Source organism: Polyodon spathula, chromosome 23 (genome assembly GCF_017654505.1).
Source record: "Polyodon spathula isolate WHYD16114869_AA chromosome 23, ASM1765450v1, whole genome shotgun sequence".
NCBI lineage: Eukaryota > Metazoa > Chordata > Actinopteri > Acipenseriformes > Polyodontidae > Polyodon > Polyodon spathula.
Genome location: NC_054556.1, coordinates 13,219,257 through 13,247,208, shown reverse-complemented (window position 1 = coordinate 13,247,208; position 27,952 = coordinate 13,219,257). Strand labels below are relative to the sequence as shown.

Genomic DNA, 27,952 nt, shown 5'->3' with positions numbered 1-27,952 from the left:
CTCCCGTCTGGCTTCGTCGCGCTCTGAGCTGGGAAGGAGAAGAGAGCTCGAGGAAGAAGAAAAAAACTTCCAGCGCGCTGGCGGAACGGGGTCACGAACTATGACCTTTCACAAAAGAAAAACAATATTTATTTTTTTTTAAAAAAAAAAAAAACCCATCACAACCAAAACATCATTATTTTTCAAAAGGTAAGATTTGTGTTATTTTATGTTGATTAAAATATATATTCCAACGCGTCACGGGCGAACACGGGTTATTTTTTTCTTGTATTCCTTTATCTCTGGGAGGCTCGTGCCAGGTCAGACAGTTGTGTTTAAATTACAGTTGTTAGTACACAATTGTGTGTGTGTTTTTGCGACTGTATCTTGAACATTTTCGGCTTAATGCTTTATTTAGTTTCGTTTATTTTAGCTCAAAGTGGTCGTAGACAAATGTATGCTAACCGTCTGTGTTAATATCATCTATCACGCAGCTGAACCCGACCCTTTTACCTTTGGCATCCCGGGGACAGTGGATTGGTTTGGGTTTTTGAATACATAGAGAGCTGGCCAGAGGCATTTAATCGATGCACCTGTCGTTATTTTAGATAACCAGATATAGTATTGCGATGTTTTGGTCTAAATACTTTTAAAATAGCTTACGCTATTCAATGGCTGCGCTGGAGAACTTGGCTGAATGCCATATTCTCCATTTTGTTCAGTTTTTTTTTTTTTTTTTTTTTTTTTGGTTTGTTTTGCCTCCAATGCGTTTCCAAGTCAGACAAGGACTACACTAGTGAGAGACAGTCGGACCAATCAGAGAGCATTTACATCGCCTCTGCAAACACCGAATGCGGCAAGGTTTACTTACAGATGGGGACAGTTCGCAAGCTTTTATACAGACATGTTATTGTTATAGTTGATTAGTTAGAATCAGTTAATAATAATTTGGAAATGTTTTGTAACGATTCAATAGACAAATAGGTTCATAATGGAAGCTGATATTTCAGCCTTTCACATGCAAATATATATTTTAGTAGTGGCTCAGTACAATAATAATAATAATAATAAAAAAATGATATGCGTATCCATTAGTTTTTTTTTTTTTTTTTTTAAGTTGACTTTGATATGTACATCGAGTGGGCGGCACAGATATTTGAAGTAGCCTTAAATTAAAATTAGAGCAGCCCAGGAAATAATACAATTGCCTCTCAGAGAAAGGGTGTGCTGCTGCTATACTAGAGAGCAAACTGTTCATTTCCTGTCAACACCTAGCAAAATGAATATCCCAAACAAACAAAAAAAATGCAAGCCCGGGAATCCGATTAAGTCTCTTCCCACACAAAATATATTGTAAATAGCGGTGTTTTCTGTATGCACGGCAGGGACAAGGTTAATCGCTGCTGTGTGTGTTTAGCTACAAAGCTGCAATTCTAACCTGGAGTGTTTCTGATTGAGGGGGGAGGGGTTAGACAACCTAGAGGTAAATCTGACAGCATGAAGAAAAGAAAGTCAACCTTTTTCAACCTTTTAATATGATTGTACCATCAGAAACAAAAACACATTGGACATGTGAGAAAACGCCAAGTTATAAAAAGTGCCAAGCCATTTAAAGTGGAGATATCAAAAACACAAGCCAAGTTTCAAGAAACCATTTGGGCAACCTTGCCCAGCACTAAACAAATAAACACAACTGTAAAAGCAGTTGGGGTCAAGGTTGCCCCAATTGTTTCTACTAACTTGGCATGTGTTTTTGATGCAAGTTCGATCCGCTTTTATTGTGCCTGAAAAACACAAGCCAAGTAATTACATGCATATTGTATACTGTTTATCTGCTTGTGATGTATGTGCTTGATTACAAAGGCACCTGTTTTTGTACACGTCATACATTCATTAGAAAAAGTTGTTGAGGATATTATAGTCTTGGTTGTGTTGGCTTATTCGCTGAGTAGCTGTTTAGATGTCCAGTTTAAAAGCTGTTCCTGCTTCTGCGAGTTTGTGATTTTAACGTGTTACAGCAGATGACTACATTAGACTACCTGATGAACAACAAGGCTATACATTTGCATTAAGAAACCTTTCACCTGATTATGTCACAAGTCAATGTGTCTGTGTCCCACAAGGCTGCTCAGTGAGTGAATTCACTTTGTTGTGACACAGAGCATGCTTTGTTGGTGGTTGGTTTGTTGGTTTGGTTTCTAGCAACTCAGTTTTGCTTGGATGACGGCATCCATTAGTGTTGCACGTGAGGGTACTGACTGAATCTGTCATTACTGCAGTGAAGTGGTTCCGATCCATTAAAATAGACCTCAGTGTCTTCACACAGTACATAGCTGTATTGTATGATTAGGCTATCTTTACAGAGTTCCATTCCAAGTGGCATTTCACTGCCACACTGTTTGAAACTCTGACCATAAATGAAATATTGTTATTTGTTTATTTAGCAGACGGCTTTATCCAAGGTGACTTGCAGAGACTAGGGTGTGTGAATTATGCCTCAGCTGCAGAGTTTACAAGCCCTTTCCCTTAGCCACCGGACCACACAGCCTCCTTATACATGTCTTCACAGTTGGTACACAGCTATATAATTCATAATGTTTTAACCTCCAGCCATATTTCAGAAACTGTCAGCAGTAAATAATTATTATAATTGATAGCTCTCCCACTGCTCATTTGTTGACATGTCCGTGTACATCATGTTTACGACCGTTCTGTCCAAGATGACACTGGGGTCCTTAATATTTGTTCACAAAAACACCCCATTTGAGCATGTGCTAGTTATTGGTTTTTGAAGCATTCTGATCCATAACAAACTGGGTTTCACATGTTAATCCCAATGCATTAGCTAGACGTTGTTGTAAGTTACTCTGCAACTGATGCATAGTTCACTCACCTTACTAAATCCTTGAGGATCTCATGGGGTTTTCTAGTGTTTAGAGTCTGCAGAGCACAGTAGTTCTCTAATATTTAAAAATGACAGGTTCATAACGCTTGTCCTTTAATTAGCTACTTTAGTCACACCTTGGATCTGTATTTTTAATCAGGATTGATTAAATGCAGTGTTGAGTAGCATTCTGGCACTGAGAAGTACACTAGTTTAATTTTACTTTGGCTGATAGAAGCTGCTGGCATTTTTTCAAACAGTTTTCGCTAATGATCTTCCATTGCTATGGCAACCAATATGGAGGTGCTTTCTCAGCTGATAGTGGTCACACAGCAGGTGGCCGAGGTGAGTGACGGATGATACTAGCTGGAACACCTTGGTTTTCAAAAGAATTCATAAAGCATACTTGACTTGACCTTGGCATATCGTGATGAATATCGAATGCCTTTTTTTATAATAATGGAATATGTTGTGTTTACATTTTTAAAAAGTAATGCGTTCAAAAAATAGTTATTCACTTACATTGAATTTATATCTTTCTTTGTTCATATTGTATACATTTTACAGTGGTAGCCACACTTGATGTACAATGATTGTCAGTGCTTTACCATGCTTTCACTGTGCTTTGTAATACTTTGCTTGGCTTTTACTATGTTAACCGTTTATAAGGGTAGAAATATTTGAGCTTATAAAGCAATATTGTTTGGTCAAACAAAATGTAATAATCTCTAAAATAGCAAGACAGTATAAAATATGGAGGAAACAATTTTAGCACAATTTGTTTTAGTTAAAATTAAACTGAAAATTGTCCTAAACTAGCTCGTATGAACTCTAGTGATCTTCACATAAACTCATATCCTGAGCTTCGCTATTGCAGAAAATAAAAAAAAGCGGCATTTTTGTATCACTTATTTTTCAACCAAATTTGAAATGCCCATTTCAAACGTCACCTCGCCAGTACATCCCCATACTTAGACATGTATGAAACCAGTGCAGCACTCCCTGTGGTCCCTGATTAAAATTATAACAGGGATTTTCTCAACAAAGTTACCACACTCTGAAAATAACCCCTGCCATACAGATTGTGCTTGTCAGTTATTAACATATCTCAAACTTAGCATTGTGTTTGTGTGTCTTCTTTTTCAGAAGAGGGCATATGCTCACAGATAATGTACAACAGTCCTCATTATTTGATAAATCCACATTATCTTTGGCAAGACTTTGAGTCAAAGTCCTGGTTATGAAACTTGAGTTTGGTTTTAAGTTACGGAATTTTGTGTAGTCAAATTCCTGTTCTGGCTACAGTGAATAAAGCTTAAAAGAAGTAGGCTGTTTATAGCAAGCAAAAAGCCAGAGAGACACAGTTAATTCAGAAATACTGTGTACAATATATTGGTCATTAAACACGCAATGCACACATGGCTAGATTTACCAAACCCAATGCCACAAAAAGGTGTCGGCTCAATCAGAGATGAATAAGCGTGTAAGTTTGTATATGTAATTTAACATGAATGGTATGTGAAATGTTATCAAAATGGCATGTATATGATTTATGTAACTTAATGTAAGTTTGATGGATATGAAGGTTCACTTTTGTTTTGCTTGTCTTCAATCTGTGCACATTTCACATTTTCTTGGGTGGAATGTTTAGTCTCTTACTTGCTGCTTTAGCATTGTAATCGTGTGTGTGTTTGTGTGTGTGTATATATATATATATATATATATATATATATATATATATATATATATATATATATATATATATATATATATATATATATATATATATACACACAGTGGCTTTCAAAAGAATTCACCCTCCCCCCCTTGGACTTTTTCACATTTAATTGTGTCACAACATGGAATCAAAATGGATTTAATTAGGAGTTTTTGCCACTGATCAACACAAAAAAAGTCCATAATGTCAAAGTGAAAAATAAAATCTACAAATTGTTCTAAATTAATTACAAATATAAAACAGAAAATAATTGATTGCATAAGTATTCACCCCCTTTGCTATGACACACCTAAATAAGCTCTAGAAGTCACATAATTAGTTGAATGGAGTCTAGCTGTGTGCAGTTAAGGCGTTTCACATGATTTCAGGTTAAATACACCTGTCTCTGGGAGGTCTCACAGTTGGTTAGTACATTTCCTAACAAAAACTACATCATGAAGACAAAGGAACATTCAAAGCAAATCAAGAATAAGGTTCTTCAAAAGCACCAATCAGTGGTAGGATATAAGACCATTTCAAAAGCATTGAATATCCCCCAGAGCACAGTAAAGGCCATTATTAAGAAATGGAGAGAATATGGCACAACTGTGAATCTGTCTAGAACAGGCTGACCTCAAAAACTGAGTAACCAGGCGAGAATGGCACTGGTCAGGGACGCCACCAAGAGGTCTATGGCAACTCTAAAGTTACAGTCTTCCACAGCTGAGCTGGGAGACACTGTGCATATGGCAACAATAGCCCGGGTGCTTCACAAAACTGGCCTTTATAGGAGAGTGGCACCAAATCTTGGCTACAGTTTGTCAGATGGCATGTGGGAGACTCTTGAGACCAAGTGGAAGAAGATTCTATGGTCTGATGAGACCAAAATAGAGCTTTTTGGCCTCAATGCTAAGCGCTATGTTTGGCGCAAGCCTAACACCGCACATCATTGTGAGAATACCATCCCTACCGTGAAGCAGCAGCATGCTATGGGGATGCTTCTCTGCATCAGGGCCTGGAAAGCTGGTGACGATAGAGGGCAAGTGGATTCAGCAAAGTATAGAGAAATCCTGGAGGAAAACCTGCTGAAGTCTGCAAGAGACCTGGGACTTGGGAGAAGATTCATCTTCCAGCAGGACAATGACCCCAAACATACCACCAAAGCCACACTGGAGTGGCTTAAAAACAAAAAGGTCAATGTCCTGGAGTGGCCCAGTCAAAGCCCAGAACTCAATCCAATTGAGAATATGTGGAAAGAGTTAAAAATTGCTGTTCACAAAAGGTCCTTATCCAACTTGATGGAGCTTGAGTAATTTTGCAAAGAAGAATGGGCAAAAATTGCAGTGTCCAGATGTGCAAAGCTGGTAGAGACTTATCCAAATACACCCATGGCTGTAATTGCTACCAAAGGTGCCTCTACCAAATATTGACTCAAGAGGGTGAATACTTATGCAATCAACTTTTTTCTGTTTTGTATTTATTTGTAATTTAATTTAGAACATTTTGTAGATTTTATTTTTCACTTTGACATTATAGACTTTTTTTGTGTTGATCAGTGGCAAAAACTCCTAATTAAATCCATTTGATTCCATGTTGTAACACAATAAAATGTGGAAAAGTCCAAGGGGGGTGAATACTTTTAAGAGCCACTGTACATTCTACATAACAGAAAATTGCAACAAAAAATATATAATACATACAATCTATGTAAAAATTACTACACAACATCCATGCTGTAATAAAATTGATGTGTATTTTGTATGCAGTGGGATGCTGTGTACTCAGTGGGATGCTGTGTACTCTGTGGGATGCTGTGTACTCGGTGGGATACCGTGTACTCAGTGGGATGCCGTGTACTCTGTGGGATGCTGTGTACTCGGTGGGATGTGATGTTCTCAGTGGGATGCTGTGTACTCTGTGGGATGCTGTGTACTCTGTGGGATGCTGTGTACTCTGTGGGATGCTGTGTACTCGGTGGGATACCGTGTACTCAGTGGGATGCAGTGTATGCAATGGGATGCTGTGTACTCAGTGGGATGCGGTGTATGCAGTGGGATGCGTTTACTCAGTGGGATGCTGGGTACTCACTGAGATGCCTCCAACAGGATTTAGACTGTATACAGAACTGAGCAGAAACTTGGAAAATGGAATGAATTTCATGTAAATAGATGTGTTGCGCACATAAAAACAAAAATGTAGGACTCAAATACCAAATGGTTTAACCAGAGATAAAACAAGCCTCCTACTAGATTTGCCGCTGTCCACAAGAAGACAGTGTGGGGAAGTAATTATAAAAAATTAAAAAAAAACTAACCTTGGCTGTCAGTTTCATTTACAATGGGCAAAATACCTGATCTGATAGAAGGTTAATCATAGACAATTGGTTCTCTGTTACTTTCACATCAAAGACTGCTCACATTTCTGATGATTTAGAGGACGTCAACCTGCAACATTCTCTGAAGGATTTGGCAGGTTAAATCAATGCTGCCTTGATTACTCCTGTTTGACAGCGTTATGGCAGGTTTTCCTAAATTCTGTATCCTAAATATAATTGTTCGAGACTGTTAATATATAATGTATATATTATATAGATATTAATATATATATATATATATATATATATAATATATATATATATATATATATATATTAGAAAATACTGCTGTTGGAAAAGCAGGGAGCTGTGGTAACCTGTTTCACTACATACAGATCCACTGTAGCATCACAACATATGAAAAGCTAAGGCACTGGGACCTGAGCAGCAGCCCCCCCGATGAAACTATGCACATTATTAGACAAATTGCCTCAGCAGCAGGCAAAACAGCAGGAAAACGTCGATTCTGCTTCCTTGGTTACCGGGGACTGATAATGCACTTGACCTTCAGAGGATCAGGGTTACTGAGAGGGCAACTATTCTGTCTGCATTGTGGGAGCGCTTTGCATATGGAGAGGCTAAACAAAAACTGTTATACTGCAGCTGAGAAAGATTGTATTTGGAATTCTAGGTTTTTTGTCATTGAGAACAATGTGCAGACCTGCAGGGATCGAATGACACTGTAAGTACTGTAACCACTGTGCTGCCAGCTGAGCTCCTGGAAGCACCATTCAGTTGTCTGAAGGAAGCTTAATTGTTCATGCTGCAAAAGAATAGGGTGGGTTAGTATATCTGCAAAGGTCACATAGGATTTGTGTGTTCACTTTAGCCTTAAGAATATTTAAAGGTCTGTTTTGTTTGAGTAGAGGGCAGTATAAAGAAATACAAACTCATTTAGTATTATCGGTTTATCTGTAGAGCAGCCTAATTTTGACTTTGTGTAATTAAATAAAATACAATATGAAAGGTCTGCTGCATGATATCCTTATCTATAACGAATTACTTTATTCTTAATAATTGTTGCTAGTATGCTGGTCTATGTGATATTGTTTTTCATTGTTAAATGTGTGAAATGCGATAACTTTGCTGCAATATTGATTTGATTATGAAAGGGTGTATAGATTGTGTTTTATTAGCAATGTATAGCTTACCTTACAGTTGTGTGCATAATAAATATTATTCTCACTGTGTTTGTTCTACCTTGTCATTGTTTTCCAAATTGTTACAAGAATAAGAAGGGAACACAATGTAAAAAAATGTGTTTTATTAATAGTAAACTGTTTTATTATGTAGTAAAATATTTTACTTGTCACTTCAAAGGAGTCAAATAAGAAACATACACATTCAAAAATACAAAATAATTGTTAATTCAAATAGCCTAGGTAAAAATAGTGAAATAGGTCTATCAGTCCCAACTTTATCAAATACATGATTTATTTATATATTTTTTTAATGTCTGGTGCTGTATTTGTGAACATAGTTGTGTTTTTCTAAAACATTGCTGTTTGTGCACTACATTTTAAAACTATTTATTAACATACTAAAGTGTTATCTATATGAGATTGAAACAGCAACTGTACTTGCGTCCACCTGAAACACAGCACAGTTCTTCCACAGTCATGTGGCGTGAGATTAGTCGACTGGCAGCTTCGACTGTCACTTTTCTATTTGACTAGTTGGCTAGTCAACCCGTAGTGTGTACACATCACAACATTAGAAAGCAGTAACAATATAAATGAGTGGTTTTTTTTATGTTGTATTGTTCTACTTTGTCAGAAGACTATTTCAATACTCTACAACTTTAGTCAGAAATGCTGCATACAGTAGAAAGTCCAACCTTATGCAATTACCAGTGTACTGATAATATAGTGGAGTGGAACACAGTTGTATGACTGATAAATGTGATTGATTTTAAAGATGAAGTCCCTAATAAATGATGAATTGTTGAGCGTCTCGTAGTTTCAAAAGATGTTGGAATGTGTGAAACATGGTGGTGGGTATCTACTGTAAATGCTGTTTTTTTGGGGGAGCAGTACAGAGTGCTGAGGATCTTTCAGCCAGTCAGAGTGCAAGTTTAGTATGCTGTGTGTCACAAACAAACCCTGTGCATGACATCAACCTTTCCATATTGACTTTCTACCGTACTGAACAATTAGTGACACCTGCTTAAAAAGTCTAGTCGAAACACTGACATCACAACTGATAACACACCCCAGCCACCTAACTGAATTCCCTTCTTCAAACTTTTCCCTGTTGTGAATGCAAAGGCCAGTGAACTAAATAAGTAAGTAGACAAGATTAGAAATACAGATGCTCTTTAAATACATAATGCAGAATGTTGTAAAAAAAAAAAAAAAAAAAAAATACAGTACCAATCGGCTACATATTGGAGTATATTATTTTGTCAATATTTTAACAAAGTTTATTCATATGCAGGGCTTTGTTAGTTCTCATTAACGTTATATTTATAGTAGAGTTATATGAATCTAGATCAGTGGTTCCCACACTGGGAGCCACAAGATAGTTTCTGTGAGTATGCAGCACATGCAGAAATATGCCCCTGATTGCTGACAAAGCAGTGCTCTAAAACTGGGAGGATCAATTAATGTACATGAACGTTGCTGTTAGATTAGACTGCAAAAGCCTATTGCAATCTTGGTTTCCAATTGCCCATGCTAACAGTCTGCCATTATACATTTCAAAGGGTTGATTCTAAGGAACAAAGTGTCAGATTTCTGTGGATTCAGTCAGAGAGTCTAACCCAGTTTGTTTTTATTGCTCTTTAGATCTGTATTAAATGTGAGTTATAGGTGCCTGATTATTACATATACAGCTCTGGAAAAAATTAAGAGACCACTGCAAAATTATCAGTTGCTCTGGTTTTACTATTTATAGGTATGTGTTTGGGCAAAATGAACATTTTTGTTTTATTCTATAAACTACTGACAACATTTCTCCCAAATTCCAAATAAAAATATTGTCATTTAGAGCATTTATTTGCAGAAAACGACAACTGGTCAAAATAACAAAAAAGATGCAGGGTTGTCAGACCTCAAATAATGCAAAGAAAATAAGTTCATACTCATTTTTAAAACAACACAATACTAATGTTTTAACTTAAGAAGAGTTCAGAAATCAATATTTGGTGGAATAACCCTGATTTTCAAGCACAGCTTTCATGCGTCTTGGCATGCTCTCCACCAGTCTTTCACATTGATGTTGGGTGACTTTATGCTGCTCCTGGCGCAAAAATTCAAGCAGCTCGGCTTTGTTTGATGGCTTGTGACCATCCATCTTCCTCTTGATCACATTCCAGAGGTTTTCAATGGGGTTCAGGGTCTTGATCTGGTGGTCCTCCATCCACACCTTGATTGACCTAGCTGTGTGGCATGGAGCATTGTCCTGCTGGAAAAACCAATCCTCAGAGTTGAGGAACATTGTCAGAGCAGGAGGAAGCAAGTTTTCTTCCAGGACAGCCTTGTACTTGGCTTGATTCATGCCAAAGCTGCCCGATTCCAGCCTTGCTGAAGCACCCCCAGATCATCACCAATCCTCCACCACATTTCACAGTGGGTGCGAGACACTGCGGCTTGTAGGCCTCTCCAGGTCTCCGTCTAACCATTAGACGACAGGTGTTGGGCAAAGCTGAAAATTGGGTGCTTCAGCAAGGCTGGAATCGGGCAGATTTGTCTTTGTGAAGGACGCATGAATCAAGCCAAGTACAAGGTTGTCCTGGAAGAAAACTTGCTTCCTTCTGCTCTGACAATGTTCCCCAACTCTGAGGATTGGTTTTTCCAGCAGGACAATGCTCCGTGCCACACAGCCAGGTTAATCAAGGTGTGGATGGAGGACCACCAGATCAAGACCCTGTCATGGCCAGCCCAATCGCCAGACCTGAACCCCATTGAAAACCTCTGGAATGTGATCAAGAAGAAGATGGATGGTCACAAGCCATCAAACAAAGCCGAGCTGCTTGAATTTTTGCGCCAGGAGCAGCATAAAGTCACCCAACATCAATGTGAAAGACTGGTGGAGAGCATGCCAAGACGCATGAAAGCTGTGCTTGAAAATCAGGGTTATTCCACCAAATATTGATTTCTGAACTCTTCCTAAGTTAAAACATTAGTATTGTGTTGTTTTAAAAATGAATATGAACTTATTTTCTTTGCATTATTCGAGGTCTGACAACACTGCACCTTTTTTGTTATTTTGACCAGTTGTCATTTTCTGCAAATAAATGCTCTAAATGACAATATTTTTATTTGGAATTTGGGAGAAATGTTGTCAGTAGTTTATAGAATAAAACAAAAATGTTCATTTTACCCAAACACATACCTATAAATAGTAAAACCAGAGCAACTGATAATTTTGCAGTGGTCTCTTAATTTTTTCCGGAGCTGTAGGTGATTACTTTGTTTGCTGTCAGGAATTAATAGAAGCTTGCATTGTAACCCTGTACTGCCCTGTTCACCTGTAAGTCACCTTGGATAAAGGTGTCTGCTAAATAAATAAATAGTATTAGATAATAGTATATAGATTAAAAGAGAACAGTAAAATGTCCTAAAACCTAGAAATAACAGACTGCACTCTGCATGCTAATTCATGTAGAGCAAAATATTATAAGAATGGTCTTGTGTAGTGGGCATTGCCTTATGTATATAATTTTCTCTGAACAACCAGTCGTCACTGTGATGTCATTCTTAGGTCCAGACTGTGTAGACCTCGGTGTCAAACTCCTCAGTGATGAGCAGCTCCCCACAGCGAATCCAGATCATCTCCACAGACTCCACTGTTACATCTCCGCAGCGCATACAGGTAATGGGGAATGAATGCTGCATATCAAGTGGAATTCTCAGTACAGTACCATGTGCCATGTTATTATGCAGTTCCAAGTTTAGGTTCTGATATAGTCATTTGAAACAAGTAAGCATTCACTAAATGCCTCACTGGTTGAGTTAAAAATAATTTAGAGAACTGCTTGTTCAAATTTAGTGTGTCTTTGTTACAAGAAGTTGTTCTACATAACCTGTTTTTCACTTTACACACAGTCTGTGTCAGATTTACGAACGTGCTACTGGTCCTGACTGGTCCTTATTGTCCGACTTTATACCCTGTGTAAATTGGAACACTGCCATTAGTCCCAACCCTTTGGCAAAGTTTCACAGTCATGTAACAGAAGAAAGTGTGAACTATGTTTGTCTCTCAAGCATCTATAACATCCTTTTTTGCTGAGTTCTATTACATTATAACCCTAACTTTAGGTGATTAGAGTGGGTGGTTTGTTTTGCTTTTGTGTAGTTTTCTGCTTAGGATAAGAAGTGCATAGTTGTGAAAACTATACATGTAAGCGACTGCTGTATATGTAAGGCCTAACATATTTTATTGAAAAGACTAATATAGCCCCAAATCTTATGTGTTTCTTTAGAATGAAACTATGAATAAAAGCACAAACCAGATGGCATACTAATACTATTAATAATTCCTGTTTCAGATTGTAACAGATCAGCAGACTGGTCAGAAGATCCAGATAGTAACAGCAGTTGATTCATCTGCATCCAGACAGCAGTTTATACTGACCGCTCCAGATGGAAGTGGTGCAGGGAAGGTGATCCTTGCAGCACCAGACAGTGCAAACACCAAGCAGCTTATTTTTACAACAGCTGAAAACATTGTGCCAGGCAGAATCCAGGTAATCATATTTACAGTGTTGACTACACATTTTATACATGTTGATACATGTTATCTGCTTCTTTCTCAAAACACGGCAACTGGCCAGGCTTTTTCTGTGAAGGCATCCCTTGTAGAAATTTACCATAGTGAAAGTATAACATAGGTAATCATTGCAGAGCTGTGGTTCCCAGCCTTTTTCAATGTAGGGACCACCTTGGCGTGTAGATTTTTCCCACGGTCTACTTGTCACACATTTTTTCACAACAGCATTTTGAAACTAGTTTGTATATGTATATGTATAATTACAGGTAGAAAGTAAAAGTATTTATATCACGTACCTAACTTAGTGAGATTCCTAGGCTTGAATCTTCGCTACCAGGTCTGCAAGGAATGTGGTCATTTTATGTTTTCAGTGTTGATGATGGCAAAGTTTATATATATATATATATATATATATATATATATATATATATATATATTATTACATTCTGAATGCTTTGTAGATAAGTGGCATCTCAATTTTGCAGCAGCATTAAGAGTTTTGTCTGACAAAACCTCCTTACAAAATGCACTAGGGCTTGCTTTGTCCTCGGATCCAGTCAATGTAAATGCCAGTGCTGGAACCCACAACCATTACCCTGTGTAGCAAATTAATCTGTCCATTTCTAACACAACGTATTGTACTCTCTACTGCACGCCCGTAGGAAAAGAAAACAGATAAAGGGGAAAATTGCAGACTACATACACATCTTATTATATATAATGTGGTGTTTCAGTGGATGCTCCCCCAGGGCCAGGGTGTTTTGGCTGTAGTTGACTCTCTTCCTATAAAAATCTATTTTATACAATAGCATCTCTGAATCGGTGTCCTTTTTTTTTCAGAACACTCCGGGGAACATTATAAAGTACTACAGAAACCATGTAAACTTTTCTGTTTTTTTTTTTTTTTTCAACATGGTATTTTTTTTAAATTTTTATCATGTTTGCTTAGAGATATGTGTATAAAAACATGCTGTTCTATAACCTGAGGTACCTTTACAATACTTCCTGAAAGTTTTATTGAGACACATTGATGTTTGAGCAAATTGCAAGATATAGTTGTTTTCATCTGTGTGATTGAAATGACAATACACGTTTGTTATTAGTGTCTTTATAAGCTATAATGGACACTACTCTTGGTTATTTTCTCAAAATAAATATTTATAAATAAAATAATATTTATTCATTCCATTATTATCAGTAATAAGGAAGAAAAAAAAAACGTACCTGATAACTTTAGTTCATGAAATAGAATCTCCTTATATCCACTCGTTTCTTGATATTTATAAATGTTGTAAAAACATATATATTAAAACACATGACAGGATAATGTTCTAATATAACTATAAGTCAAATGCATCAGATTTACAGTGTTTTTATGTTTTTTCTTAGCTGTAAACAAGTTCTTGTGTCATGTTTTGTTTCTCTGTACCGTTGAAAATGTCTCTTTCCTTTAACACTAGAAGCACCGGAATTTCAAACTATCTAGAAGCGCCAAACCAGTCATTTTAACAGGTAGCTTTTTAAACAGCTGTAATATGATAATGAAAGACAAAAAATTTTATAAAACTCAAAAGTTTTATTTATGAACATCAAATCAAACATTTGCACAACAGAGGCACCATATTTAAATGGAAAAGAAAACAAAATATTTTTCAAAAGGAGCAGTACAAAACAAGGAAAACTTAAAATATTAATAAAATAAACATTTCTCTAGTAACTATTTTGAAATGGTCCTCTGTACATAGGAAATTGTGTAAACATTTTATTTGTAAAAAAAACATCAAAGGGTCAATGACACACTTAAATAAGCTCTGGTGCAACCAATTGTCTTTAGAAGTCACATAATTGGTTGAATGGAGTCCACCTGTGTGCAATTAAGGTGTTTCACATGATTTCAGGTTAAATACACCTGTCTCTGGGAGGTCCCACAGTTGGTTAGTACATTTCCTAACAAAAACTACATCTTGAAGATGAAGGAACATTCAAAGCAAATCCAGAATAAGGTTCTTCAAAAGCACCAATCAGTGGTAGGATATAAGAACATTTCCAAGGCATTGAATATCCCCAGGACCACAGTAAAGTCCATTATTAAGAAATGGAGAGAATATGGCACAACTGTGAATCTGTCTAGAACAGGCCGACGGGCACTAGTCAGGGAGGCCACCAACAGGCCTATGGCAACTATAAAGGAGTTACAGTCTTCCACGGCTGAGCTGGGAGACACTGTACATACGGCAACAATAGCCTGGGTGCTTCACAAAACTGGCCTTTATGGGAGAGTTTGCCAGAAGGCATGTGGGAGACTCTGAGATCAAGTGGAAGAAGATTCTATGGTCTAATGAGATCAAAATAGAGCTTTTGGCCTCAACGCTAAGCGATATGTTTGGCACAAGCCTAAAACTACACATCATGCTATGGCGATGTTTCTCTGCACCAGGGCCTGGAAAGCTCATTAAGATGTTGGCAAAATGGATGGAGCGAAGTACAGAGAAATCCTGGAGGAAAACCTGCTGAAGTCTGCAAGAGACCTGGAACTTGGGAGAAGATTCATCTTCCAGCAGGACAATGACCCCAAACATACCACCAAAGCCACACTGGAGTGGCTTAAAAACAAAAAGGTCAATGTCCTGGAGTGGCCCAGTCAAAGCCCAGAACTCAATCCAATTGAGAATATGTGGAAAGAGTTAAAAATTGCTGTTCACCAAAGGTCCCCATCCAACTTGATGGAGCTTGAGTAATTTTGCAAAGAAGAATGGGCAAAAATTGCAGTGTCCAGATGTGCAAAGCTGGTAGAGACTTATCCAAATAGACTCATGGCTGTAATTGCTGCCAAAGGTGCCTCTACCAAATATTGACACAAGGGGGTGAATACTTATGCAATCAATTATTTTCTATTTTGTATTTGTAATTAATTTAGAACAATTTGTAGATGCTATTTTCCACTTTGACAATATGGACTTTTTTGTGTTGATCAGTAGCAAAAACAACTAATTAAATCCATTTTGATTCCATGTTGTGACACAATAAAATGTGGAAAAGTCCAAGGGGGGTGTGTCTTTTTTGAGAGCCGCTGTACATGACTTGTTTGAAAAGTGAAGTCACAAATTGATGTTTTAATAACATTTGTTTTAGATTTCCTCTTCAGTGCCATTGGAATTAATATTGCTAAAGGTGTAATTAAATTAAATGAAGATAGGCATATTTTCCACAGCTTCTTTGATGTGGTACTATTTTGAGGATAATTGGGACCTTTACGTAAAGTAAATGCACATGGTTTATAACCAAGATTATAAAGCCTTATAATTGGTATTTTTCATTTTAATGAAATTCTTCTGTTTAAATTAAATTGAGGATATGTATTTTTGAGGTACATCCACTACGGATCAAAAAAGTCATTAAAACATTTTCTTGGCGTTAAAATCGCTGTGTATATCACTGTGTAATCGTAAATTATTAGAATCACTGTTTGTGATACTTGATTTATTTCTACAGAATTCTAGATATTGTGTTGTTTACATTTACAAGTTATTTATATTAGACAGTGAACTGTATGCTAATCATGTACTATACTCCAGAGATGAAGAAATAAAACAGCTGAAGAGCTACTCCAGTTATTTGTATAAGTTGCTGTTAATTTTCTTTACTGAAGTATTTAAATATATGTTTTTAACTCTTTAATACCACACAGCATGTTTTCTGAGAGTGCCTTTTCATCACAAGTTTTCCTACCGGTGGAAAGCATTTCAGAACACTCTGGCAGGAACCCATTTTCTTTATACAGCTGCTGTCTCTGTAATGTCATGATCTCATCTCTAAGAGACCATTTCAGTCTGACTTAGTATTTGCAGGGTTATATATGTGTATTGTTCAGATGACCTCTGATCTAATTGTGTCATGTTACTTTTTAGGTTTCTGCATGATAGATACAATGCACTTAATCGCCTCATATTTAGTACACAGCTGTATGTTGTGATTCTCTCAGTAATGTTTCATTACAAGTGCAGTCCAATAAAAATTAACCATTTGCCACATTCTTTTAACCTGTTAATTAGTGAGTCAGTATACCGCCCTTTCGGGAAAACACCTTCAGGAATAAAATGAGTAAATGGGTGTCTGTATTAAGATCTGTCACTGCTTAGAACAGTACAGTAGACCCCAGTTTCTTCATGTTTGTCTGTATTCTGTAATTCTACATTATTTTAACCTCTGAGATACATACAATCTCTTCCCATTTGGTACAATTTGTATTTTATTATTCTCTTGAGGGCATTGTCTGGTATAAAATAACCCTGTTGCTGCCGTATTTGTAATATCTAGGTGCATTTCAGAAGCCGTCAGTTATACAAACTTAATATATTTTTCTTCTGCTTTACAATTTTTTTTGTTATGTTTTACATTTTATTACCTACATGTTACAAGTCATTTCAGAGATACCATTCCCCTCACATAATGCCCCTTGGGCATTCTTGTTTTGTTTATGCCTAATTAAACAGCTGTTTGTGCTGCGAGAGCTAGAGATGAAACGTGCTTAGTATATTCAGGTTTTATGTTCCAGTCTTTTTAACCATGCAGACAGTCTGACTGCAGCCATAAACATTTTTTTTTTCTTGCTTCATCTTCATCACTACTGATTAAGACCCCACTAATTTCTGTTTCACTATTTCAGATTGTGACAGATGCAGCCTCAGTGGAGCGTTTACTGGGGAAAACAGACGTAGGGAGAGCACAGCCTGTGGAGTATTGTGTTGTTTGTGGAGACAAGGCATCAGGTAAGATAACATGCATGATTACAACTAAAGAAGCTCACACAGGTACATTATATAATGCTGTACACGGCAGTTAAGAGGACATATTTTTTTGTTTATTAAACCTGTTTTGTTAATTTACAGTTACAGTGGCATCAGTGAATGAATTGCAGACTGTGTCTTTCTTGTGTTTTTTTTTGTATTCTTCTGCTTTCTGTATAGGGCGCCATTATGGTGCAGTTAGCTGTGAGGGGTGCAAGGGTTTTTTTAAGAGAAGTGTTCGGAAGAACCTGACCTACAGTTGCCGTAGCAGCCAGGACTGCCTTGTCAATAAGCACCATCGCAACCGTTGCCAATTCTGCAGGCTTAAGAAATGCTTAGACATGGGTATGAAAATGGAATGTAAGTACTGTTACTGAAGCAGCTATTACATACAGCATTACACCTGTGCAAACCCTGTCACAATTCACACACACAAAAAAGCAAAACACATCACTTTTGTTTTTATGTATTTAAAGGGATTGTAGCAAATAACATAATTCCATAAATATTACCTGTTGTGCACTTCCATTTGTTATACAGATCTCAGTTGTCAAAGAAACACATTATTGTAAACATGTATTTCTTATTTTGAAACGTGATATCTGGTACTATACTTGGGTAAAGAAACCTGTGTTTGATATCAGTGCTTTTACATAGGGCTGCACTTGCATTTGACTTGTTAACATTATTGACCTGCCTTTTATTTTGCTGCTCCTTTTTAAAATTGGCCGTTTCTGTTCATTATCTGTAGTACTGATCCTATTATTCTTCAAACGTTTTACACATAACCGAGGGCATCTATCTGAACTTTCTTTTTAAAGTTGTTATTTTATTGGAAAATGGCATTCGAATGATTTCCATTAGAGGTGTTCCTTGAAGTATGCTGGTGTTCCACAAAACATGCAATGGAAGAAAACTCTGTCCCTCTGATTTCTAACCCGTTATTTTAACTGTTGTCACAGCTGTACAGAGTGAACGCAAGCCAATAGAGATTCCAAGAGAAAAGCCTGCTAACTGTGCAGCCTCCACTGAAAAGATCTATATCAGGAAAGACCTGAGGAGCCCTCTGATAGCAACACCAACATTTATAGCAGAAAAAGATGGCTCAAGGTATTTGGTAGTCACTGTGTATTTTTCAGTTTTGCTGTCTGTTTTTGAAGGATTATAGCAGTAATTATAATTGAGGTCTAGTAATAACCAACCATATTTTGTACCTCATTTGCCACAAAACATTCCACAAGATGTAAACTTGACATAAGAAGGCTGCACACATTATGGTTCTGTGAGGTTTTTTTTGGTTCCCAGATAACAAAGATGACACGCCTTTGAACATCACAGAACTCTAAGCCCATCTTGAAATCTTGACTTGTTTGAGATCATCTTGTGTTTTTTCAGGCACCATAGGCAGTTACTTTTCTAACAGCTACAGTTTTAAAATGCTTTAAGAAGGCATAGAGAAACCAAATGTTCCGTTTTCTGCACAGTGACACCCGGAATAAGTATAAAGAAGGATTAAGCTAAGCTAGCAGCTCTTGTCTTCTTAAGTTTGTGTGCTATATTATGGATATCAAAAAAACATAGTTACAGGTTTAGCCAATGTAATAAGTGCTTTTAATAGTATTTACAATAATGTACTAAGTCAAGATCACCGTCACACAATGAAAGTGTCTTAAATGCCACCTCACCACTGCAGACCACTTAAAGCCCACTTTCTGCGGTCATGCCAAGCCCCTCGTTTCACCTGCTAGGAAACAGGTGTTATGCAGGAGGCTAGGGACGTGGAGTGCCTGGCCAGTAGGGGTCTCAAAACAATTTACAGCGGGAGCACCAGCACTTAACATGGCAGGAAACACGTTGACTTGAGTCAAGCTTGGCTTTTGTTCACAAAAGCACCAATACACTATCTAATTTGGATTACTATATTTTCGTTTTTTTAGCAGTTATTCAGTGTGTATTTTCATACTTTTCATATTCAAACTGTATATTTGTGTATAATATGTATTCAATTCCTCATAGATCTAGTCTGCTTGATCCTGGAATGTTAGTCAATATTCAGCAGCCATTAATGCAAACAGATGGAACGTTACTTCTAGATACAGACTTAAAGGTAAGGCATTTCAATTAGGCCACTAGAGACTGTAACCTCACAAATGTGTATTTGCGTTCAGTAGAGAAACAAGAGAATCTGACACATGAAAAGAACTGCAGCCACACTGGGCCAGTTTCAAAAGGTCTGTTTTGATTTGTTTGAAACAATATCAGTTTGCATGCTGTTCACATTTATCTGAGAGCAAAGGGGCTGAGTTAGTTTGTGCATTCGGTTTGTTTAGTTAGGACTTCATCCAGTTGCTCATCCAATACAGAGACCTCTTTTACCCTGCAGATGCTCCACTTCTTACTAGGTATCTCGTCTTGAAATCATTTTGACGAAGTTTCTTCACCTGAAGCCTACTTTGTACACCGTTTCTATTAAAACCCTTCTCATTTAGTAATGCATTTTACTGTGTTTGTGTGTTTTGTCCAGTTCAGCTGGGATTTTGGTGTCTGACCACATTTTTTATCTGAGCTTCAGTTTCTCGCACTGACAGTTCCCCGAGACATTTTGTTTTTTGCTGTACTTGAATATAAACTAAACTATGCGAGAAATGTTTACTTCCGAGTCAGGTTACCTTGTGTAGTGCGCTTCCTATGTGCAAAAGGACAGGGTCCACATTGAGGTTTAGCAAGTGAACCAGACTCAGTGTGTTTGCCAAACATCAATTGCATGTCATCACTTGTACTGCTTAATGATTTCATGATTTATTTTTATTTTTATGAAAAAACTTTTTTTTGTTCAGATGGAGCTCTAAACACATCTTTTTTTTTCCATTCTAGGCTGAATCAAATCAAGGAGATTTAGGTACTTTAGCAAACGTGGTCTCTTCCCTTGCTAACCTTAATGAATCTCCTAACAATGGAGATACCTCAGAAATGCAGCAGGAGGACCAATCTGCCAGCGAGATCACACGGTATATACACTTTATAATGTTGTACCGTTTTGCACTTATAACCTTTATTGGTGCTTATCTCTTGCCAATAGATTATTATTATTATTATTATTATTATTATTATTATTATTATTATTATATTAATTAGTAGTAGTAAAGTGGTAGTACCCTTTGTGGCAAGGTGCGGGAATGTAGAGAAAAAATGTGTTTGTGTGCAAGGATGTGAGTTTAAGATGGCAGGGAAAAAGAGATCCTGCCTTAACGAATCCTTGCCTGGAATGTGGCTGAGGCATAAGGGGGTAATTGACTATCAATTAAGCCTCAGCCACATGGCGTAAAAGCTGGCCTTGTTTCCCCCGTATGAGGTGGGTGATGGAGCGAGAGGCTGTCTGTGTGAAGCCTGTGAATAGACCTTGTGTCTGGGTCAGGTATTTTATGGGTGCTGGGGGCTATATCACACCTTATAAAATGTTTCCCATAGTAAAAGCAGAGCAAAATTAAGAAGAAAGACGCAAAAGAAAGCATGGCATAGACTTTGTAAGCCTTGTAAAGCCCAGATAGGTAAGGTAAAGCATATTACTATTGTAAACTATGGTATGTGCATGGTAAACTGCTAAATGGCTGTGCAAATCAATTGTGGTGAAGATATGATTATCCTTTGTTTCTAGTGCCTTTGACACTTTGGCAAAAGCACTGAACCCCACAGACAGCAACACAGGGCAGAGCCTAGCAGAGGGAGCAGACGCAGCGGGAGGAGCCAGCATCCAGGTGATCAGCAGAGACCAGTCAACCCCCATCATCGAAGTGGAAGGACCTCTCCTCACAGATACACATGTTAGTTTTAAGGTTTGTATCTGTAATGCTAATGAGAGTCGGCTGTTTAACAACTGTCTAGCACGGGCTCCTTTTAACAGCTTTGTTACTTCTTTGGAGAGATGTTGTATAGCCTGTTTAAAATGAAACACTAGTGCCATCTGAAGGTATTGAGTTGAAATGAAAAATCTGCACTTGAAGCCTGTCTGAGCAGCAGAGAGGGAAGGCAAAAATATGTTTGAAGGAGAAGCATTCACTGAAGGAAAATAATAATTAAATGTGAAGATTCAACCAGTTTAAAATAGTCACAAATACTGTACCCAGCTTATGTAGGCAACAGCAAGACTCTTAAGATATATTTTAATCAGATTGGTGTTCCTTTGATTTCATAGTAGACTATTGGCAATTTTTGGTGATTTATCCTTATAATAACTGTGAAAAAATACCATAATACAAAAAATAACAACTGTGGTTCAAGACAACGGGTCTGCAATGTTAACATTAAAATATATTTAACTTAAACAATATAGCATGCAAAATACAGCTAAAAGAGGTGACTGCTCCAACAGGTAAGATTCAGTTTTAATTCTAGCATGCCTGCGATTTTACAACAAGCTATAAATTAAATCTGCCAGTCAACTGGGACATCCCCTCTCTTTATATGTTTGAAAAACGTTAATGCACAAGTCACACTGTAAAGGTGTGCCTAAACCCAATAGTCACGTACAAAAGGAGGTTCCTTCATGGCTGCAGTAGTTTCCTATTAAGTCTAACTTTCTACTGCGTCTAACACTACCTGCACAGTTAACTGCTCAGGGTTATTTCATGTCTTTGTTATTTGTCTCTGTGTTGTAGCTGACAATGCCCACCCCCATGCCAGAGTATTTGAATGTCCACTATATCTGCGAATCTGCCTCCAGATTGCTGTTTCTCTCCATGCACTGGGCCAGGTCCATTCCTGCGTTCCAAGCACTCGGGTGAGACGGACATCACTGTATACCTATTAGCAGCATTTAAGATATGTAAAGCTATATAAATCAAGGAAGAACTTGCATTCAACTATTAAGTGTTTGTCTTTTACAGTCAAGATTGCAATACAAGTCTGGTTCGGGCGTGCTGGAATGAGCTGTTTACATTAGGTCTGGCACAGTGTGCCCAAGTTATGAATCTTTCTACAATCCTTGCAGCCATTGTCAACCACCTACAGAACAGCATACAGGATGGTAAGTTACTGTGATCAAGTTTCTGGACTAGTCAAAAGAGTGGATGACTACATTCATTTCAATATGAACTTAGGCTTGTGGCATTCGTAAGCTGCTTGCTCTAAGTTAGTTCAGGGAAATGAACATATTTGGTATAAAATCCTTTAAAAATAAATAAATAAATAAATGTGCTTTTGGTAAAGGGCATACCATCATTTAATTAAGATTATTAAGATTATTTCAAAAGGTACTGGATAATGAACGTTAAACAGAATAACAATGTTTATCCTGTACAGTATATAAAAAAACTTAAGCCCTGAGAAATGATTATCACCTCATAATGTCTTCTAATCTTTTACATGCACCCATGGTCTCAGCCACTAGTAACATTATATTTTATTATTAGCATTAGGCAGTAGCAATCGGAAGCTACTGAACAGACATTAAAATCATACAAAACAAAGATCACCTCAACTGTTTTCTTCATGCAAGCTAAAGAATATGTTTTTCCATGTTGCGTACCAGTAAACTACCGGGTAAAATTGTGTTAAGTATTGTATTTTTTCAGAGAAGCTGTCTGGGGACAGAATAAAACTGGTGATGGAGCACATCTGGAAGCTGCAGGAGTTTTGTAACAGCATGGCTAAAATTGAGATCGACAGATATGAGTATGCTTATCTTAAGGCTATTGTGCTTTTCAGTCCTGGTAAGTCAACCACTGCTGTATACAGGCCGTTCAGTCACTTGCATTGTGTACGTGTAGTATCCACAGATAACTGACACAAATATTTGAAACACAATGGTGGAAATATTTAAATCTACTGTTTTAATGGCTATTGTACAACTGTGTTAGAAACATGTACAAGTTTTGGTCCAAAAATATATACCTAACATTTATAACGCTTATATCTAACATGGCTGCCGTATTGAGGTCATTCTGGTAGGCTACAGCACACTGGATTCAGTCAGGTGTTGTAGACAAGACAGGATCTTAGGGAAAGAGCACTGGAAAGTGAAACATTGCTCGACAAATGTGAGAGGCTATTGTGGTGGCAAAGTAAAATAAATAATGTGCCTTCTACACACCTTACTGTTTTTATTGTTTCTGTGTGATGTGTTTGCATTTCCAAACATACAGTTCTCTAAAGAAATGCCAGACAGCTGCTGGCAGAGATTATAGAATATATTTTAATGCACAGAACATAAAAAGAAAGCAATGGCTTTTAGAGTGAACCAGTGCTCCTTTTTATTGAATACACGTTTAATTAAATAACCCTTCTTGCAATGCATTATGGGAAACATGTCTCTCGTAAATGTGTTCTGTTTAGATCACCCTGGGCTAAACAGCACAAGCCAGATTGAACAATTTCAAGAGAAAGCGCAGATGGAGTTGCAAGATTATGTACAGAAAACTTACCCAGATGATACATACAGGTATGGTACTACAGCAATATCAGTTCTATATATCTGTTCTAGGGCAGTTCCTATTGGCATCAGCCTTCTTGGCAAAGAAGCAAAGCGATAAATACTACTAAGCCCAAAAACAGATGTTATTATCATCAAATCTGTTTCACCTGTCTGGTCACATGACGATGAGAACACACAAACAAAACTATTTTTCATAACAATACGATTTATTGACAGTCCACTTGTAAAATGGTACTGTAGATGCCCCAGGATGGGGACAGAGGGAATTTACACAGCAAGATGGGTTGGTTCTAAAACAGATGTTCCCACCAGTGTTTTGTGTTCAGATTTTTCATAATGTGCAAAAACAAAGTGTTATGAGAAAAATCATATACCTCATCAATCAATCAATAAATCTTTATTTTATATAGCGCCTTTCATAGTGGAACACCATCACAAAACGCTTTACAAGATGCAGTAAATACAAGAAAGTCCATAATACTTCAAATACAGAGAAATGCATAGTACATGATATACAGTAAAAAACAATGCATAATACATTAAATACAGTGGAAAGTACATAATATATGATAGTAACATAATACATGAAATAGTACAATAATATGTGAAATAGTAGCAGAAGCTAATAGTAGATATCAGGCTTAAGGAGCATGGAAAGCAAGAGAGAACAGGTGGGTCTTGAGAGTTGATTTAAAGCGAGCGACCGTGGGAGTATTACGCACCAAAGCTGGGAGAGAGTTCCAAAGAGTCAGAGCCATGAAGCTAAATGAGGGTTGTCCAGGTGTGGTGCACTTTTGCTTGGTGATAACAAGCAGGACAGAGTCAGAGGACCTCAGCTCGCAGGCAGGGACATAGCGGGTCAGCAGGTTGAGGAGGTACTCGGGACCTGTGTGATGAAGGGCATTGTAGGTGAGCAGGAGAGTTTTGAACATAATCCTGAACTTTACAGGTAGACAGTGCATCTGGGCAAGACGGGGGGGGGGTGATGTGATCACGTTACATCTGGTAAGGATCCTGGCAGCAGCATTCTGAACTAGCTGCAGTCGGTTTATGGTGCGTGCTGGGAGACCCCATATAGAGAGTTGCAGTAGTCGAGTCGAGAGGAGACAAATGCATGACAAAGTATCTCCGCATCCTGGAGGGAAAGGTAGGGACAGACTTTGGAGATGTTTCGAAGATGGTAGAAGGAAGATTTGACCACAGAGGAGATGTGGGCATCAAAGGAGAGGTTGTTGTCAAGAAGTACACCAAGGCTTCGTACTGTGGGGGAAGGCAGCAGCAGACAGTTTCCGAGGTTCAGAGCAGCTATATTGAGATTCTTAAGTTGAGTTTTAGATCCTACTAGGAGTTCAGATTTGTTAGTGTTCAGTTGAAGAAAGACATCCAGACCTCGATGTCTTGAATGCAGGCAGAGAGCCGGACCATGGCAGAGGGGCTACCAAGATTGAGTTTTAAGTAGAGCTGGGTGTCGTCAGCATAGGAGTGAAACATGAGGTTATGTTGGCTGATGAGGTGACCCAAGGGAAGCATATATATAACTGTGACTATTCTATACTGTGCTAAAAAAACAGGGATGCAGTATAGAAATTATTAATGTGCAATGAAAAATGCATTTTTTCTCAAAACATTTGATCTACAACTGATTATAAAAATGTGAATGTGTAATGTTCATGTTTAAGGTTATTGAAAAACCCATTCGCAAACCTTTTTTCTTTTTTTTTTCTTCTTCTTTCCAGGTTAGCCCGAATTTTGATGCGCCTCCCAGCACTTCGACTGATGAGTTCCAGTATAACAGAAGAGCTGTTCTTTACTGGACTCATTGGGAATGTTCCTATTGACAGTATAATTCCTTACATTCTGAAAATGGAAACTGCAGAATACAACAGCCAGATCACTGGGACCTCTGCATAGTCTGAGTTTTCAGCACTTTTAAAGTTTAAAGCTGGTTACGGAAAACAGATGGTGTTTCACATTGATGACTGCAACATAACTACTTTTCTGTAGAAAACAAGGATTGAAGAAGAGAAAAGATTAGGAATCCAACCACATTTTAGATTTTTTGAGAATTGTCGGACCAGCGTTTCTGCCTGTTATTTGCATCTAAAACTGGAAAGGATCACATTGAACAAGGCTGAGTCTGAGGCCTGTTTAGAGAAGCACTTACTGTAAGCATTGGCATGGCAGAAACCTATGGTCATACTCGGTTTTCTGATTGCTTTTAAAGGTAAAGCTTTGTATCCACTGCATATTGTAAGTAGAGCAAAATTAGTTTCCATCTGCATAGCATAATTGCATTGAAACGTCAGTGTGTTTTATTATTAAGTCAGTTAGTTTGCTGCCTTAGCTTTAACCTGAATGCCAATTTCTAAATTCTTCCCAATATGCAAAAATAAACAAAAAATATGAAGTTATGTTAATGTGTGATTGACAAAACCTTCATTCTAATGTAATTTGGGTGTCTACTTTTATGGATTATTTTTAATTTGGAAAACAAGAAATACTGTTTTAATACCTACATGAAATGTGTACCATAATTTGCTCTCTCTCTCTCTCTCTCAAGTAGGGCATCATCAGGCTGTCGTGCTAAATTCATTGGTGTTTCTGCAATTTGTAAACTTGTGCCACAGCTAGACGTTGCTATGGAAATGTGGCTCTTAGGGATTGTGATACTGTAAATATATTGATATTAATATTATAACAAATATTAACAATAGGCCATATGTTATATACTATTAGACTGTTTGTGACATAACATGGTGTGCCACAATACGCATACTGTGAAAAAGAAACAAGTAATTTAACTTTGCAATATATAGAAAAATCAAGCGGATACATTTTTTAAGATCTGCCACTTAAAATTTGTGAAACAAACTAATCATAGAAACACACTTTTTAGCTGGAGTGAAGCAGGGGTGGGGGTTGTGTAGTTAATAGAAAAAAAAATACTTGATTGATAAACATATCGCTGGTCATGTTTTACTTGCAGTGCTTCTCATTAAATCTGTTCATGGCAAGAACCTCAACTTTTCATTAAACATTTATTTTTAGCTCGAAAATAAAATGGAATGGGCCCTAAGTTTTTAATATAGAGCTTAGCAGCTGTAAAATCGAATGCATTCACATTTCATGTTCAATTTGCGGCCATGACAATCAAATGCTGTATGAGATGGGCTCTCTGTATTGTAACGCAGTGGGTCTTATGTGATGACAGGTTTTTGATTGTCACATCGCAAACCAGAATTCCAGGTTTTCCATTTTTTGGCGTACAGTATTGTATATAACTTATTATGTCTGCTTTCAGTAAAATATTTGCAATCATAGAAAGCTTTTAACACAATGGTGTATTAGTAATTGTTGCATATATCTTTTTTTTTTTTTTTTTACTTATTACCACACACACTAAAATATGTTACATTTTGCTTTAAAAATGCAAACAAATTTAGAGTGAAAAAATGCATGCAGCTCTGTATAAAAATATATTTATGGTTTCAAAGACATTAAAGCTAGGCATATCATGAAGAAATAGTTACCAATCAAAAAAAAATACTTTGTCTAAAAAAAAAATTAAAGACCTGCCTAGCCAACACGGTCGAGAGTATTGAAAAAAATAGAATTGTTGTCTTTCTTACTTTTTAACCTGTCTCTGTGAGAACAGAAGGAGGCTGTGTAGTCCAGTGGTTAAAGAAACAGACTTAGAACCAGGAGGTCCCCCATTCAAATCCCAGCTTAGCCACTGACTCATTGTGTGACCCTGAGCAAGTCACTTAACATCCTTATGCTTCGTCTTTCGGGTGAGATGTTGTTGTAAGTGATTCTGCAACTGATGCATAGTTCACACACCCTAGTCTCGTATCTTGTAAAGCACTTTGTGATGGTAGTCCACTATGAAAGGTGCTATATATAAAAAATAATAGTGTATAAACTCCAGGTTTCCAAAATCCATTGAGACTCTTGCTTTAAGTGTTATTTTATGTGAATTCAGCTTTGTACTGTACATGTGATTTCATTAAAAATGAGTGCATGCTGTTTTTTAATCAGAACTTTTGTAATCTAATCGGTATCTTCAATT

At 37.3% G+C, this 27,952-nt stretch overlaps 1 protein-coding gene across 4 annotated transcripts; it reads left to right on the top strand.

Moving 5' to 3' along the window:
* The first annotated feature begins 12 nt into the window (after nt 1–12).
* Nucleotides 13–27,615, top strand: LOC121298122 (nuclear receptor subfamily 2 group C member 2-like). Of its 4 annotated transcripts, none has more exons than XM_041224955.1 (14): nt 13–189; nt 11,659–11,769; nt 12,446–12,643; nt 17,333–17,435; nt 17,634–17,813; nt 18,416–18,563; nt 19,470–19,560; nt 20,328–20,461; nt 21,109–21,274; nt 22,109–22,230; nt 22,337–22,476; nt 23,024–23,161; nt 23,784–23,889; nt 25,620–27,615. In XM_041224955.1, the coding sequence occupies exons 2-14, from the start codon at nt 11,698–11,700 to the stop codon at nt 25,792–25,794; spliced, it is 1,773 nt and encodes a 590-aa protein (XP_041080889.1). In that variant the 5' UTR covers nt 13–189; nt 11,659–11,697; the 3' UTR covers nt 25,795–27,615. The 4 variants fall into 4 exon arrangements, with proteins under 4 accessions (XP_041080889.1, XP_041080885.1, XP_041080888.1 ...); XM_041224951.1 differs by having other exon boundaries at nt 21,109–21,286; XM_041224954.1 differs by lacking the exon at nt 13–189 and adding an exon at nt 254–299 and having other exon boundaries at nt 21,109–21,286.
* Nucleotides 27,616–27,952: the final 337 nt, after the last annotated feature.